Source organism: Notothenia rossii (genome assembly GCF_949606895.1).
Source record: "Notothenia rossii genome assembly, chromosome: 1".
Lineage (NCBI taxonomy): Eukaryota > Metazoa > Chordata > Actinopteri > Perciformes > Nototheniidae > Notothenia > Notothenia rossii.
This window is the reverse complement of record NC_136912.1, coordinates 14,622,834-14,638,621: the sequence shown is the minus strand read 5'-3', so window position 1 is coordinate 14,638,621 and position 15,788 is coordinate 14,622,834. Positions and strand designations below refer to the sequence as shown.

General features: G+C 39.4%; 1 protein-coding gene across 2 annotated transcripts; it reads right to left on the bottom strand.

Moving 5' to 3' along the window:
* Positions 1-528: 528 nt before the first annotated feature.
* anxa5b (annexin A5b) lies at positions 529-8,979 on the bottom strand (the record flags this gene model as incomplete). 2 transcript variants are annotated; one of them, XM_079693803.1, is made up of 13 exons in its annotated part: positions 529-942; positions 1,069-1,191; positions 1,460-1,518; positions 1,634-1,729; positions 1,825-1,918; positions 2,526-2,576; positions 3,020-3,099; positions 3,656-3,746; positions 3,862-3,975; positions 4,648-4,742; positions 5,350-5,434; positions 8,525-8,567; positions 8,827-8,979. In XM_079693803.1, 12 exons carry the CDS (start codon positions 8,525-8,527, stop codon positions 880-882), a joined length of 954 nt encoding a protein of 317 aa, XP_079549929.1. In that variant the 3' UTR covers positions 529-879. The 2 variants fall into 2 exon arrangements, with proteins under 2 accessions (XP_079549929.1, XP_079549928.1); XM_079693802.1 differs by lacking the exons at positions 8,525-8,567; positions 8,827-8,979 and having other exon boundaries at positions 5,350-5,443.
* Between the last annotated feature and the right edge of the window lie 6,809 nt (positions 8,980-15,788).

Sequence of the window (15,788 nt, the reverse complement as noted above, 5' to 3'; positions counted from 1 at the left end):
GACGATTGTGCTTTACCTAAACCACCTTATAATTTAAGTTCGCTCATCCATTTATTTGAGGTTTGCTTCTTTCGATGTGATGCGTTTTGACTATCTTGGTTGAATAAAAAACGCTTTTTTAAGCAATCAAAACATTTTAATCTTCATTCATCACCTCTAACGTAAAAAAAGCTAGCACTACTTTTCTGTGCAATCTGAGCCACTGGCTTTGCATGTAAATGTTGATTTAAAAGTGTTTTAATATTGATCCAATATAAGACAACATCAAGATATTTAATCAACATTTTCTTACACCCCTTATATGAAATATGTAGGAAAAGCATAAAGCTGCATGAGTATGTAAAACACGTATTCCATTTAATTACTTTCCACCTCTGTCTTCAAGCAATAAGGACATGGTTGAACTTATCTCTGCTGCTCTATCTCCCTCTAGTGGATATGAGGGGTGAGTGCATGCTAAACAGAAATGAAACAGTTTACATAAAGGATCCGTACTGAAACAGTGAAGAAAAGTGCTCTTGTACTTCATCAGTTGAAATGTTTATTATTGCATATAGTACTTCTCCCATACACAGTGCAAACTGTAGTCTTAAACTTTTGCATTACAAACAAATGATATAATAAAAATCATACTGAACATGTACACTAAAAGCTGCATTATTAATGTGGGTTTAAAACAAAATGTTAGCTACCTTTCAACGACATTATCTGGAGTCATGGTTTAAAAAAGACATGATAGAGACGTCTCTCATACACAGACAATACTGTTTTGATGAAATGTTATGGGTTAATTTATTGTGATCCCAAGACCAAAAAAGGGCAAACTTGAAAGAGACGATAAACTTCAGGTGTAGTTTCTGCTTTATTGCTGGTTCTAGTTTATGCATCATCTCCACCGCAGAGCAACAGTAAAGCCTTCCTGAAGTCTCCGCCGGTATCTCCCTGTAACACACAGAGATAAAGAAAACGACAAAAATGCTTTAAATTCATTCAAATAAATTCTTGTTTTGCAGGAGTGCAATAAGTTTGCGTGCGCGCGCGCGTGCGTGGGTGTGTGTGTTTGTTTACCTTGATCATGGAGAACAGAGAGCAGGCGAACAGCTTCCTGAACTCAGTTCTGACGTCCATCAGGTCGACCTCACTGCGGGTCACCATCGCTCTGATCAGAGTGTTGTCATCAGTTCCTGCACCCTGCAACAACAAACACAAACAAAAACATTTCTTAGAGACAATAACAATTTACATGGCAATTGACTGTATTATCACCTCTGTCCCTGTGGAGGATTATGGAAAAAAAAGCTGGCCCCATTATTTATTAAAACACTTGGTGAAAGGGTGTAGCATAGGCCCGGGAAACGTGCATTACATTTAAGAGCAAAACCTAATCACAGGCTGATGGATACCTATTATGTTTCACTTTTGTTAAAACTTCAAGAAAGGGAATTTGTTGTCGTCTTACCTTCATCGAATAGTACAGCGTCTCTGCAAAGTAGGCTGGGACGCTCCTGGCGCACTTCACTTTAAATCAAAAACAGAAAAGATATAGAGTTAACTTGTTATAATTATTATTCATTTTAAAGCCACCACCTCTCAGACAGCTGACATCAGAAGCATCCGGAAGCAGATTTCGTACCGACGGCCAGAAGAAGATCCTGCAGGCCTCCAGATGTTTCCCTCTTGATGCTCTCCTCCATCTCGAATCCAGACAGCTTCATGTAAGCATCAAATACTGAAATACACGGGCGCAGAATTTGTATGAATAACAAGTCTGAGTGCAAAAACAATCACAGGCTCTTTTATAATTCCTCGCACACTAACACTAACCTTTCCTAAGATGCTCTGCACTCCGGTTTCCCAGGATGGTGACAAACGTTTGTTCATCAGTACCGAATTTGTGCTCTCCAGCCTGGAAGAGGGTCTGTGGACACAGAAACAAAAAAGGCACATCATATATTGTCTGTCCTTTGGAATCAGAAGGATTCAAGTAACTCAATTCTTGCTTCTTGTTACTTCTACTACATTACATTTCAGAAGAAAATAATATTAGTTGTACTTGTGATGAAGAAAAGGAGTTGAAAAGATTTTCAAGGTCACATATTAGATAAAAGGAGTCTGCATAAATAAATACTATTTATAGAAACGGCTACTAAACAAGAACAATAAAGCCTCTTCAGTACTGGGGAAAAGTATGTTTACACAAAGGCTGTTCTGAGGAAACACTCAGCAAAGAAGCAGTAAGATCTACAAAAAAAATAAAAATGTTTACTTATACCCTGACCAACCTCTTCACAGTGACTCTCTGCATTTTATAATCTATATTAAAATCCCTCCACTAGGAGGCGTCATAACATAATTATATAATCAGCTGTATAAAAAACTGCCTCCAGAGCACACAAACACATGCTTCAAAGGAAGCATTAAGAGTGTGTCCAGAAACACATGTGACAGTCACACCCTCGGACAACAAGACAAAGACGCCATTGATGGTGAAGAGCAGACATATCAGCAACCAAACAACAACTCACCTGAGCGTCACTGTCAATGAGCTCTGACTGGACCCCGCTCTGCCTGTTCGCCTGAGGAGAGATAACACGAGAATGTGAGAGAAGAGACAAGGAGAGAAGAAAGAAGAGGAGACGAGTCAAGGATAGAGGTGAGGAAACATGGAATTTGGAGAGGAAACAAGAGTAGAAGAAGCAGAAGTGAAAATGAGAAAAGACAACGATAGAGGAAAGGAAACAAGGAGAGAACAGGGGATGAGACAAGGATAGTAAACATGAAAGAAGATAAGAAAGGACACAAGGATAAAGGAGAGGAGACAAGGAAAGAGGACGGGAGGCAAGTTTAGAGGTAAATTGAGGGGGAAGGTGAGGAAACAAGAGAAGGAGTTGATAAATGAAAAAAATAAGGGAACAATGATACATGAGAGGTGATGAGGATAGGAGAGAGAACAAAGGAAAAAAGAGGGGAATGGATAAAAGAGAACAGATGAGGATTGAGGAAAGGAGAGGAGATTTACCTGCAGCAGAATAACCAGGAGTCTCTTGAAGTGACCTGAAGTGTCACCGGAGATATCCTCCTCCAGGTCGTCATCATACTCTGAAGAAATAAACATGTTTGCGTTTCATTTCAATCCAAAACAAGACCGTAACATTTGAAATTAAAGTGGGCCTGAAGAGGGCGATATCCTTCCATTGTACAATGTGCCATTGTTTCTGAGGCACAAAAGATCACCTCATCCAAATCAATTGATGTTTTATTTCGAATAGATTATATTCAGTGCAAATTCTCCTCAAAGTTCAGTTTCTTAGGACATTATGGTGATTCTTGGTCAGAAAAACGTAAAAAGTATTTTCATTTTGTTTTGCTAAACCCTATTACAAATCATAATTTGATGAGGTGAGGAGGATCCAACCTTGCAAAGTGGAACACATTTTCTATAAGGTTCTTTTTCACAAAATGTTTTTAACTACCTACGGTATTAATTAATACATACAATTGCCGTAAAACTTTGTTCTATGTAGAATATAATAAGACTTTTGCTGTTGCTGTTCGGACACCTGAAAGGGATTAATACAGCAGCGGTTTATCTTATCTAAATAACAATAAGGACTCATTAGGAATTCCTAACATACAATAAGTGTGTGTGTGTTACCTTTTCTATAAGCAGCGACGATCTCCTTCACCTGCTGAGGCGTCCTGGAGGCCAGGATCTCCACCAGGACCTTCTCATCTGTTCCTGCCCCCTAAAGGTCACAGAGGGGAGACATCCAATTAAATCAAATGTTTCCAGATGCTCCCTACAACCTAAGGTCTCAAAAACTTCATATTTGCCATTTATCCAGCGTGTGCAGCACCTACCTTGATGGCGTTGCGGAGCGATGACACATCATAAACGAGGGGCGTGGCCATCATGGCCACGATCAGGGTCTCAAACTTCCCCCCCAACTCTCCCTTCAGGTTATCCACCAGATCCTGTGGTGAAGAAACATCATGTACTTCTGTTTAGATCATGTGTGTGACTGCAGTTAATGTGTAATCTTGGCATGTCACAGATATTGATTTTCTGCTGATGATTGGTAGCGACAGAAATAGATCAACTGGGTCATAGTTAAGCTTTGATTTTTTGGCTGGTCATGAGGTTTAAATTGTCACAGTAGAGCTGACATGAATGCATTGTTCCACAGCTTCTAGTGAGGTTTCTGAATTGAGCCGTTTTAGTAATAATTGATGACATTGTAGCTAACTAACTCAAAATTGTCTGTGGTTGAACACGTTCCTTTCTTTGTGGCAACTGAAATCAAGTGTTCTTTTGAAATTCTAAATAACATCAAAGTAGAATTTTTTTTATTAGATATCAATAAACAACATCTAATCATGGAGGTCATTATTTCCTGTGTTTTCTGATCAGCTTTTGTTTAAGGAATAGTTTCACCAGGTACAGTGACCTCTGTTAACCTTGGAGCTGAGCTAGCTCATCCCCCCATTACAAAGCATTATGCTAAGCTAGGCTAACTGGCAGAGAACAGATAAAGCCTTTAAACGCACAGTGGCTAGTTTAAAACACTAGCCACAGACATTGTAAGTTGGAGCTCTCGTGGTATGTGTGTTTGTGTTGTGGTTTGACAGCTGTTCGAGTAATCCCACCTTTCCAAACAGAGTTTTGTAGGCGTGCTTGATGTCCTGCCTCTGGTGGTTGCTGCGGGACGACAACAGCTGCAAGATGGCATCCTCGTTGGTCCCTAGGGCAACAAGAACCATGGTTACTCAGAGACGCAGTAACACATACATACACATTACATAACAATGAGCATGCACACACAATTATTCCCCCCACATAACTACAGGCTTCATTCGAGGTCAGCTGACGTGTCTTACAGTGACGCAAGTTTCAGCTCTGGTGTTTATGACTCACTGTGGAGCTCCACACAGACAGCAGGGATTACTACAGACAGGAACTCACCCTTAACACTCTCTCATTGGTGTGTATGTTTTACTACTGACTGACACACCTCCGGTATCATATGACACAAGCTAATTATTTGTAGGATTATTGCCACAGGTCATATGTCTCTGTTTATAATGTCTAAAGACCAATGTTTAAACAGATGGTATCATTAATTAGGGAGTCAGGGTTAGGTTAGTTTAGTTTTTAGGGTCTTTGATAAGGGTTCATTTTTTGTAGGTTGTAAATGTTAATGAGTAATAAAGAAACCCTCTCCAATTTTCGATGTGTTAGTAAACATGAGTGCCTATTCTCAAGCTTCAATCATATTACAAAGGTGTCCCATTTTAGATGTCTCTATTTTGTCTTAGAATTGCACTGTGAATAATCGGAATTGGTCTTACCGAGCCCCTTCATGGCCTTGTACAGGACCTCGGCGTCGTCAGTGGCATTGAAGTTTCTACAGGCAACCACAGTCCCTTTGCCGGCCTGCAACATGGAAGAAACGAACAGAAGTGGATTATTTTAATGTACGTTTTATTTTGTTATTTATATAGTTTTGTGGGGCAGCTTTATTTTCCCCAAATTCTGGACCCTTATACTATATTTCTGAATACATCCAAATGTTGTTCAGACTGCAGAGACAGATTAAACCTTTTGCACACAACCCATAATACCCAAATGCATAGTATTTCTCATGGGAATTGAAGACACTGCCAGTGCCACAGCCTAACACTGACAATTATATACACACCGCATTAAAGTGAGTTACATTTTTGGACACATAACAAACTTCAGCTGCAGTTTGACAGTCAGTAAGTGTCTTTATATCTCGTCATGACTCCTTTTGTAAATACTCCTCAATGGCATCCAACAGGATATGCGTGAAAATAAGTGTCTGTATGTGTATCATTAGGATAGCAACGTTATTTACGCATGCTACATTTGTATATGAACAAGTGCGTTACTTAGAAACTAAATGTATTTAGAAACAAAATAAAAAATGTTGCGGTCTATGGCCTTGTATCAGATGTAAAGTTAATGCTATAACTTTGCACGTCATTCTCAATCAATCTATAGTTTGATGCTTACAAATAGACATCCAAGATTCCCTTATTTGTTTAATGCCTTTCCTCCTTTTTTATTATTGCAGATGTATATACTTATACAATGGATGCTTGGTTAAGATAGATACAAGAAGTCATATCTCATATTCCCCATGTACATAATGTCAAATGATTTCCCCCTTTACCAATATTAACATTCATGCATACATTCTGTACATTTAAAACACTGTCTCAGATGTGCTATGTGCAAACTCATCCAATACTTGATGAACTTAATGAGTTACAGACCTGAATAAAATACATGCACATGAGCCCACTAGCTCACACATCAAATACATGTTTTCATACACTAGTTTGATGAACATCATGTTCCAATTTGTTTGTTATTGCCTTGGAGTCTCCGCCCACGTCTCAGATTTTTTTTTAGCTATTCAAAAATGATGGGTGATCAGGTTAATAATTTATCTGAATGTGAAAAAAGTCTCTCAGGCAGAGAGATCGGTATGGAGGACAGTGAGGATGTGATAAGGCTGAAAAACATTAACTTTGAATTGATTTGAAGCAACAGGGCTTCTTTCAGTAACAATTCTGCACTCAGTCCAGACACTCCCTAAAACTATGACACATTAACAATAAGATATAGCCCTGCTTTTCCCCTCTTATTTCATGGGGAGGGATGTTTAGAGGAAAACCACGGGAATGTTGACCCCGAAAATGTGGAAAAAGAAAAAAATGCAGTGACGTCCAAAAACAAGCAGCTGCTAACAACCAGGATTCTGTTTATTTCGTCAGGAAGGAACGCCAACAAGTCCACGAGCTCTCCTCCTTAATAAATACACTCATCGCCACAAGCCAAACTAAATCTAATCAACATGCGGAAGGCTGAACAGCTGGACGAGAAGATATTTAGACGAGAAACTCAATGCAGATCATGTTGAAAAGTTCTAGCTTCTTTAGTGATAAGTTGATTTCTTTGAGCGAGTTCAGACATGACCTGAGGCTGGGGGTATGTGATGGAGGTATGCTGACCCTCCATGTTTACACAAACGCTGTCACAACTGGCATCTCTGCTCTAAAGCACACATAGTGACACCAAACAATCCACAATACATGCTCGATTGCTCGTATAAGAAATAGTCAAAAAAGCATCTACCTGTTAACTGTGTTATTGCTGTCTTTTGTTTATCTTGGATAAGGCTAGCATTTTATATATATTTATTTTACTGTCAGCTAATTCCATAAACAGTCCAAAACCAACAATATTGGTTTGGTTGTCGTTCAATCATTTTTGTTTTAACTGCCATGTTCGAGGCATTTTTCCTTTGGGAATTAAAAGTGTAGTTTACATTTTGAAACTTAAAGTTACACTTCAATGGATATTAATATTTTAGACATTTTTCAGGGCAGGAAAAAAATACAAATGCAGATTATTTACTTTTAGAGAAGTAGTCGGTATATTGTGTAGTAGTTAAAATTTTGCATACAACGATTCAGAACTATTTAACAAGGGAGAATAAGTCATTTTAAGAATCAACAAGGTCATTTAAATATTTTGTGGAAAGACAAAAACAGACACTCTGGATCATTTTAAGGACAGTATTTTATGGATATTAAAACATGTCTGGGGGCCAGAACAGGAGTACATAGTTGGCAAATAGTTGGTATGATTAATTTCTCGTTGCTTTTGCTCTTTTCACTGCATTGGCTGCATTAGACTTGACTTTAATACAACTGACTTTAGTGAGCATTTCGTAATCTTTCTGCAGAGTGCAGCAGAGTTACAGCATCACAGCTGATAATCGTAAATATAATCACATTTCTTTACGGTACAGTACAGTACAGTACTCCACCCTGGATCAAAATAAGAAAATAACTGTTTCCCTTTAAGAGAGGGAGGACAGTTATAAACTGCACGCTAGACGTGGAAATGGGTGTATTAAACAGAGAGCGGTGGAGGGACAGAGACCCACCCAAATGGAAAAGAGCCCACGTGAGTCATTCAGTAAACTTCCCAACTTCCCCCAAAAAATCTCTCCACAGACACACACACACACACAAACACTTTAAACTTAAAGAACTGGAAAGTTTTAAGAGTAAAAGTCTCCAATCGATAACTTTCTATGTAAGATACACTTAATTATAGCAACATGTAGCTCATTGAACTAACTATAAATGGTTGCAAAGTAATTCGTTTTTTTTTGTCTTGAACAGATGTACTGCCACACCTTCTACATTTGCAGAAGTTTATGGGTTAATGTATGAACAGTAATTAATCATTCTCATGTAAACCCTGAACTAGACTTAGATACACGTCTTAGTATTATATAATGTGGATCAAAGTGGGCGTTGACTTGGAGTTCATAGGGTAAAAACTACAATGAGTCAGATATTTGCATAAATAGCGGATTTTAGCAAAGTCTGTATGGACCTATATTATTTAAATCGTCTTTTTTATTTACAATCTGTGTTTCGTTGTACAGCTTAAAGACATTTCAAAGTGAAGGTGACTCACCATTTTGTCAGTCTTGTTGGTTTATTCGGGGGAAAAGGAAGATCTGTCGGAAAGAGAAACGAGTAATTCAGCAACAAACATGGCAATTAACCAAAAAACATCCAAAACTGGAGACCATATATTTTTTTTAACGGCTTGTAATCCACTTCTTTATGTTATCCGGTTCCTATCTCCTCATGGTGTATATTTCAAACTTCCTCCGTCCTTTGTCCTCTGGTAGACCCCGGCTGCCCTCGCTAACCTGCCTGATGCTGCTTGACTTTGATCTGGAGGTGAACGCGATACATTGAAATAAAACTCACCGCTGATAGCAGCTGTCAGAAGAAGCTCTGTGAGCGGAGAGAGAGGTCCGATGGAGAGAAAGACGGGAGGGAAAGAAGAACAGACTGCAGAAACCCACCCGGATAAACTCTCCGTTGCGCGCGTGATTGTGACGGTACGCGACTGTGTGCCACACCCGGGTGCGCACCAATCCCCCAGGAAGTGCGACGGACTCTGTTCCCAAAATTCGTAGTGTCCAAACGGCGGTACTACAAGTCCATGACGTCACCCGGCCCAGAATTCCTTTTTCCCATTGACTAACATGGGGAAAGAGACGTCTGTAAATCAGCGGATAATTTTTTTTAAACTAAATAAACTACCCAGTATGAACACTTTTATAGCCCTTATTAGAATCATTAAGTCCTTAAAGTTGTAAAATGCACTAAAAGCAGAATCTAGATTTATTTTCTCTCTCCATTCATTCTAGTGAGCCGAGTGAGCGCTCGGGGGGCGGGGCTTAAGGGGCGCATGCTCTGTGACTGCACATACGGGTTCTTCTGCTCTGAAAAGTTGGGCCATTACGCCTTCATGCGCCAATGAGCAGCTCTCATAGGAAAGAACGAGACCCCGCCTCCGACGCTGTATCCAGTTCTTATTATACAGCCATGGTGCCATGGTGCCCACGGACTCTGATCCAGCCCATGGATCCAGCCCATAGATAGACTGTATATGAAAATCCAGCCCTGCTCCTCCTGATGTACTCTGGGAAATGTGATTTCAGGTTACGTGGGCTGGGTGAAAAAAAGAGAGTCGAGTTTATTCAATGGTTTTACATGCGGGGTTACATGCGGGGTTACAAGGATAACATGTTTTGTCTTTGGCTATGCTCAGTAATTTTTTCATTTGACATTATCTCTATGTTAAATCTCTTATGATATTCTTCATGCTCGCAATGCTGGAGCTCATTAATGTTCCTTTGCTCACAGTTCCCCATCAGTAACACTATCAACATGCCATTCTTCTTTAGCGGTTTTTCTGACTGATGGCTTAGTTATGATGATGATTTAACATAAGTATAATGTTAATTTAAAATGTTATTGAGTACATCTGAAGATTGAAGGCATTACCCCCGGGTGTTGTACCTGAGGCCCCCACATGTAACACCAAGGCTTAGACCTCTAGGCCATATAGTCAAAGTATTAATGCCCATAGTATCTGTTGCTGTGATGTTTTTTGGAGTGAATTCGTATCTTTAAGCACACAATTAGCGCATATTTTACACAATGCTGCTGGCCATGCTGTTTCACTTGGTAGCCTTGTATTCTGTGGATACGATTATTTATTTAGTTTATGTGTCTTTAAAAACATTTTTGAGTTGCTATAATATTTTCTTTCACTTCCTCTGACAAGTCCCACTTTTATGTGGAAATGTCAAAGAGGAACACAGTGACAGAGCCCTTCTCTCTTTGAGCAGAACAACACATGCTAAATACATATTTTAAAAGTTTAAAGCTTCCCCCATCCAAGTAATGAACCGGCCCGATCCTGCTTAGCTTCCAACCCCATTGTGGTTTGATCCATCTCCAGTCTCACACTTTGGTTCCCACATCAGTTAATGTATTAGTTTTTTTAAGTCTAGAAACAAAATACTATATGGCAGATTATTAATCATTGAAACTGTAATGGAGTTTGTCTGGATGTATTTGGCGCAAGAAGGACACTTCACTTCAGAGCCCTCGAGAGCCAGATGTAAACGTTTATTAGCTTAAAACATTGTATTGTTCAGTTGATAAAACTATGTATATAGACTGCAGGGCCGGAACACACAACCTTCCTACTGCGAGACGACCACACTAACTCACAGCCACAGCAGAGCTATTGTTTGTAGGTCAGAAATTATAAGACTCATAGCCGCCATTTCATAATTGAGCTAACCGTTTGGGTGGATTTCGGCATTTGTAAAAGATTTGGCAGAATAATAAAAATGAACACAGGTGGAATAATGTGTAGTAATTTCCTCTGACAAGTTTCAACACATACATGTCTTACAGCTGATGAAACACTGACGAAGTGTTGCAAAACCCAACTCAGTATTCCCGCTTCTTTAGTTCCCAGTTGAAATATTGTGATATCGTTTGTGATCCTTGACTGTTGAGTTTTTAATTAGATTTGTCCGGGTGGCTTTAGCTCGATGGGTACATAGATGTCTACCAACCTGAAGGTCAATGGTTCGATACCCATAAGCTCTTGCAAACTCCGTCTCATATCTTATGGAAATAATGAGGCTCTGGTTATCGTGGTAAAAACAGAAGTTGGGTAAAGTTAGAAAGAAACAGATGTGGATGACTGTAAACAAGTGTGTCTTCAACAATATCTTCTCACTTCTTCTGAAAAGTGGCCTTTCATCTCTAACTCCAACCCAATATACAGTACATAGAAGCCCAGCCGGTAAAAGTAACAGCACAGAGCACACAGAGTTACAAAATGGAAATACTTAAGTAAAGTACAAATACCTCAAAGGTGTATGTGTATGTGCAGAACGCAGCTGCACGTCTTCTCACTGACCATAAAAAGCGTGACCACATCACCCCAATTCTGGCCTCACTGCACTGGCTTCCAATTCGGTTCAGAATTGATTTAAAACTCCTTTTATTTGTTTTTAAAGAACTAAACGGGCTGGCTCCGGCCTATATAGTCAAACTCCTCCATCGCTACACTCCAGCCAGAGCTTTAAGGTCGGCTGACCAGCTGTTGCTGATAGTTCCCAAGACCAGGCTCAAAACCTGAGGGCACCGAGCATTCGCAGCAGCTGGCCCTAGGCTCTGGAACACTCTGCCCCTCCACGTGAGGTCGGCCCAGACCCTAGGGGTTTTTAAATCTACACTAAAAACTCACTTCTTCTCTCTGGCCTTCTAGTCAGAGCGGAGCACGACTCCTGACATTTCCCTGTGTGTGATTTTTTATTTGTGCTGTTGTATTTGTTGTAAAGTGTTTTTATTGTAAAGTATTTTTATTGTATGTACAGCACTTTGGCTCGACCAAAAATCGTTTTAAATATCTGCTATATAAATAAAACTTGATTTGATTGATTTGATTTATAAGTAAGCTACAACACTTCAGTAAATCTATTAGATGTAAGAAGATTAACTTTGTTGTCTCACAAAGTCAGATTAATGACCACAAGGCCTCTGTGCATCCACATTTGAGTTCCACCTGAAAAAGGAAAATATGTCACCCTACAAGATTTCAACAATGTTTGCCTTTGGATATTTTAAATTAGGAGTGAGTAAAGTAAGTTAAAACCATGAGTTGAAAGATGCTAAAACCTTCGACAAAATAAAAGGGTAGTGCGGTGAAGTGATTATTTCCCGGGTTTCACATTACACACTTGATCTATATTAAAATATTTATAAGTTCAGCTCTAAGATCACTACACATCCGAGCAGGAAAGTCTGTTTACACAGTGCTCACGCCCGAAGCTTATTGAATCAGTTTTGGTGTGAGTCTCTACCTAAGGTCCTAACCTCTAGTTTCCTGTTTCTGTCGACTGAGTCTCTAAATCATTAACACTTATTATCTCTATAAATCATTGGTAAATTACCGTTATTCTTTGAACTTTTATGACTGTAGCTTTGAATGCTCACCTCTCTGTTGCTTTTGGCATGTATGGAATCTGCACCGCATGTCAATGATCACAAAGTAATCTAAGCCAAGATCAAATCAATTCTAACAAATAGATTTAGCACCAGTGGCGTAACAAGGTTGTGATTGTGGCTGCTGAGATTAGCAGGAAGCCCGTGATGAGCTGATTATAAGCAGCTGCGTAGCGAATGTATACCAGTCTTCCTGAAATAACTTACGCTGAGCTTCATATGAATATGTTACCGAATGTCACATGTAACAGTTCAAGAGTATAGTGATTTGTGCCATAATGTATAATATGTACAATTTGTATAACAGTTCAACCCATATTCAATATTGATTCAATTACGATATGATCAACATTGAAACAATGTTATTATCAGATAGCAAAAAGTAATTGAATCAACATTGAGATATTGTCACGCTGAAGATTGCAATCAACATTGAAAATGAACAAACAAAAAAAGAGCAATTATTTATTCAGTTAATTATTACGATTTAATTTAAATTTAACATTTTGTACATCTTTAGATGTAGAAGTCTGAATGGCTTCAAAGGTGTACCTCATCTCCTTTGGATAATCAATGTTCATTGCATAAAGTAGGCCTAAGAGGTATGCAAAGGCAGTAGAGAGGTCTGGTGGTTCATGCAGTACAATGGTCCCTTCCAACACAACAGCCACGTCTCACACATTTGGTGATATGGGGGCATCATCAACTTCAATGAAGGTGATTCTAACTTTAGCACCAAGCCACTGAGTCTTACCATTCAGCTTGTGGAAGTTATAATTACAACTCAACAGCATGGCTGCTATCACCCACCAACCTTGTTGTGCCAAGTTCTATAAAGAAGTATTTTCTGACAAAGAACACCAGACAACAATGGCCAGCTGTATCGGGTTGGCTGTTGCTCAAACAGCGCTGATATTTATTTTTAATTTTGGGTGAACTCACCACGCTCGGGTTCATGAGGTGAAAACATCTCTGAGCTCAGTATTATGCATAAAATGATTAGCATAAGCTATATGAGGTCATAACATTTTAAAGCTACATTAAGCAATATTACTTGTATTGTGTACGTTTATTTCCTACAGTTAGTATTACTTACCAAACACTCCAGAAGAAACTTTGTTGTGTCATCTCGGACACAAATGGGCAGGCCTCACGGATGTCTAAGGAGTAGCCTGCCTACCCAGTGGGAAACACACAAACATATAAATTAGTTTAGTGCCGTATTAATGTATACAAAATCCGACTTTCTGTATAGTAATGAGGAGGATAAAGAACAGGTCAGATCGCAGTAACATCCCAGTAAAAGACTGGCAAAACAAAACAAAAACTGCAATCCTGCGGACAATTTTAATTTCTACTTTTACAAATTAAAAATACTGTTATAGTTCTCAAATTCCACCAACTAAGAACACCAAGCAATGAATTTTAACATCCATTTTTACTAAAGCCTTTCCATCAAAGCGTTTTTGCTTCTACAAATGTTAGGCGAAGGAGCATTTCATATTTTCAAACGGGGGAAAAGGGCTTTGGTGGACCCGTCTCCTTAGGCTGCTGAGCAAGTGACAGGCCATTTTCCCCTTCACTTTTGCAAGCTCTTAGATTGGGGCACTTAACTCACTCATCAAGTTTTTCTAAGAGGTCTTCCATCTTCTGTCCAAAAGCTCCCTTCCTAGCCCGGTATAGTTTCAGCAGGCAAGGCACATGTTTGTCAAAGGCTGCACCGAACGTCCCCAGGAGGTCTTTGCTGGCGATCCGATTAAATTCTTCATTTATCTGAAAAACACAATAACAAAACAATGTAATTTGATTGTAACCACAATGTCATGTTTTTTCTGTGCAGCAAATTCATAGCTGTCTTGTTCAAAGTCTGCACCATCTTAAGGGATAGTTTGGATGTTTTGAATTGAAAAAAAAACTGGCATTACAATTTTGGGCACTGATTGGATAGTGGGGCGTATGTTGGAGGGGCCTGTAGTGGAGTGGTAGGGCAGGGTATAGTATAGTTTGCCCATTGACTGACATACACAGTCAGTGTGAATACAGGGCCAGTTCGCACATTTTCCGTGACGAAGGCGACAATGTTTAAGAAACATTCGTTTGCTGGGGGTTTCTCTTTTCCTAGTTCATACCCGGCCGCAGTCAGGCTCCTTCTCTATATCATTTATATACATTTCTGCCTCGCTGCATAAATCTCGGTCTAAATCCTCAATCATGTCTCAGCTGAATCCATGCCACCTGGTAAGGTAAAATCCTTCGTCAAGTGGTCCGATCTTAATCTTTCATCCACTTTCCTCCTTTTTTGGGGTTCCCTATGTTCACGGCTGCATCCCCCCTTTAGATATATACGATTTCAGGATCGGGGTCTAATCACCAAAGACTTAACATGCATCATATGGCCAACATCATATGTGTCAATAAATGTTCTTTAAAGAAAATGAAGTCTCTCCTGATTGAAATGATCAGCGCAAGTTCTTTCAAGAAGACTGGTATACATTCATTCTGCAGCTGCTTATAATCAGCTCATCACGAGCTTCCTGCTAACCTATTACATTCACCTCAATCTCAGCAGCTAATCATCGTGCTGCAGCCAAACTTTAAAATGGTTATCCTCTCAGGTGTTCATGCTGCCCACCGCCTCCTCCCCATCCACCTCCTTTCATCACATCAGGTGAGAGCTAATCCAAAGACCTCATCACACCTCCTCTTCATCCCATCTCCTCATCAAATCCAGATCTTCAGCATCATCACCGGTCTAGACCCGGGGGGGGGGGGGGGGGTGTTCCCATATGCTCACCGCTGCATCCCCCCTTTAGATATACGATTTCAGGATCGGGGTCTAATCACCAAATACTTAACATTTATCATATGGCATGTGTCAATAAATGTTCTTTAAACGAAATGAAGTCTCTCCTGATTGAACTGCCTGTAAAGTATTTTGACTGTTTCCCAACCTTGTTATTAATTATCTATTAATTTGAATTGTCTTTTTTCAGCCTATGTATTGTCTACTATTAAGCCATATAATGGTGTTTCTTTTGCAGGTGTTCTGTCTCCTAACTCTTACTCTGCTATACCCTCACAAAACAAAACAATAAAAACATTTGAATTAACTCTACTTTTATTTTAATAGAGCAACAAATACAACAATGTTTTGAGCTTGTAAAAATCGATGCACACGGTCCACTGAAAAAAACAAAAACATTTATTTACACACACAGTCGAAACAGTTTGTAACTGAGCAGCAGTAAGGGGTTTAGTGCCTTGCTCAAGGGCATTTCAGAGGTCTTCATGTCATGTGATCAAAGTTACAAACGTATGTGAAGACAATACAACTGGGTTAAGCGTGGGTA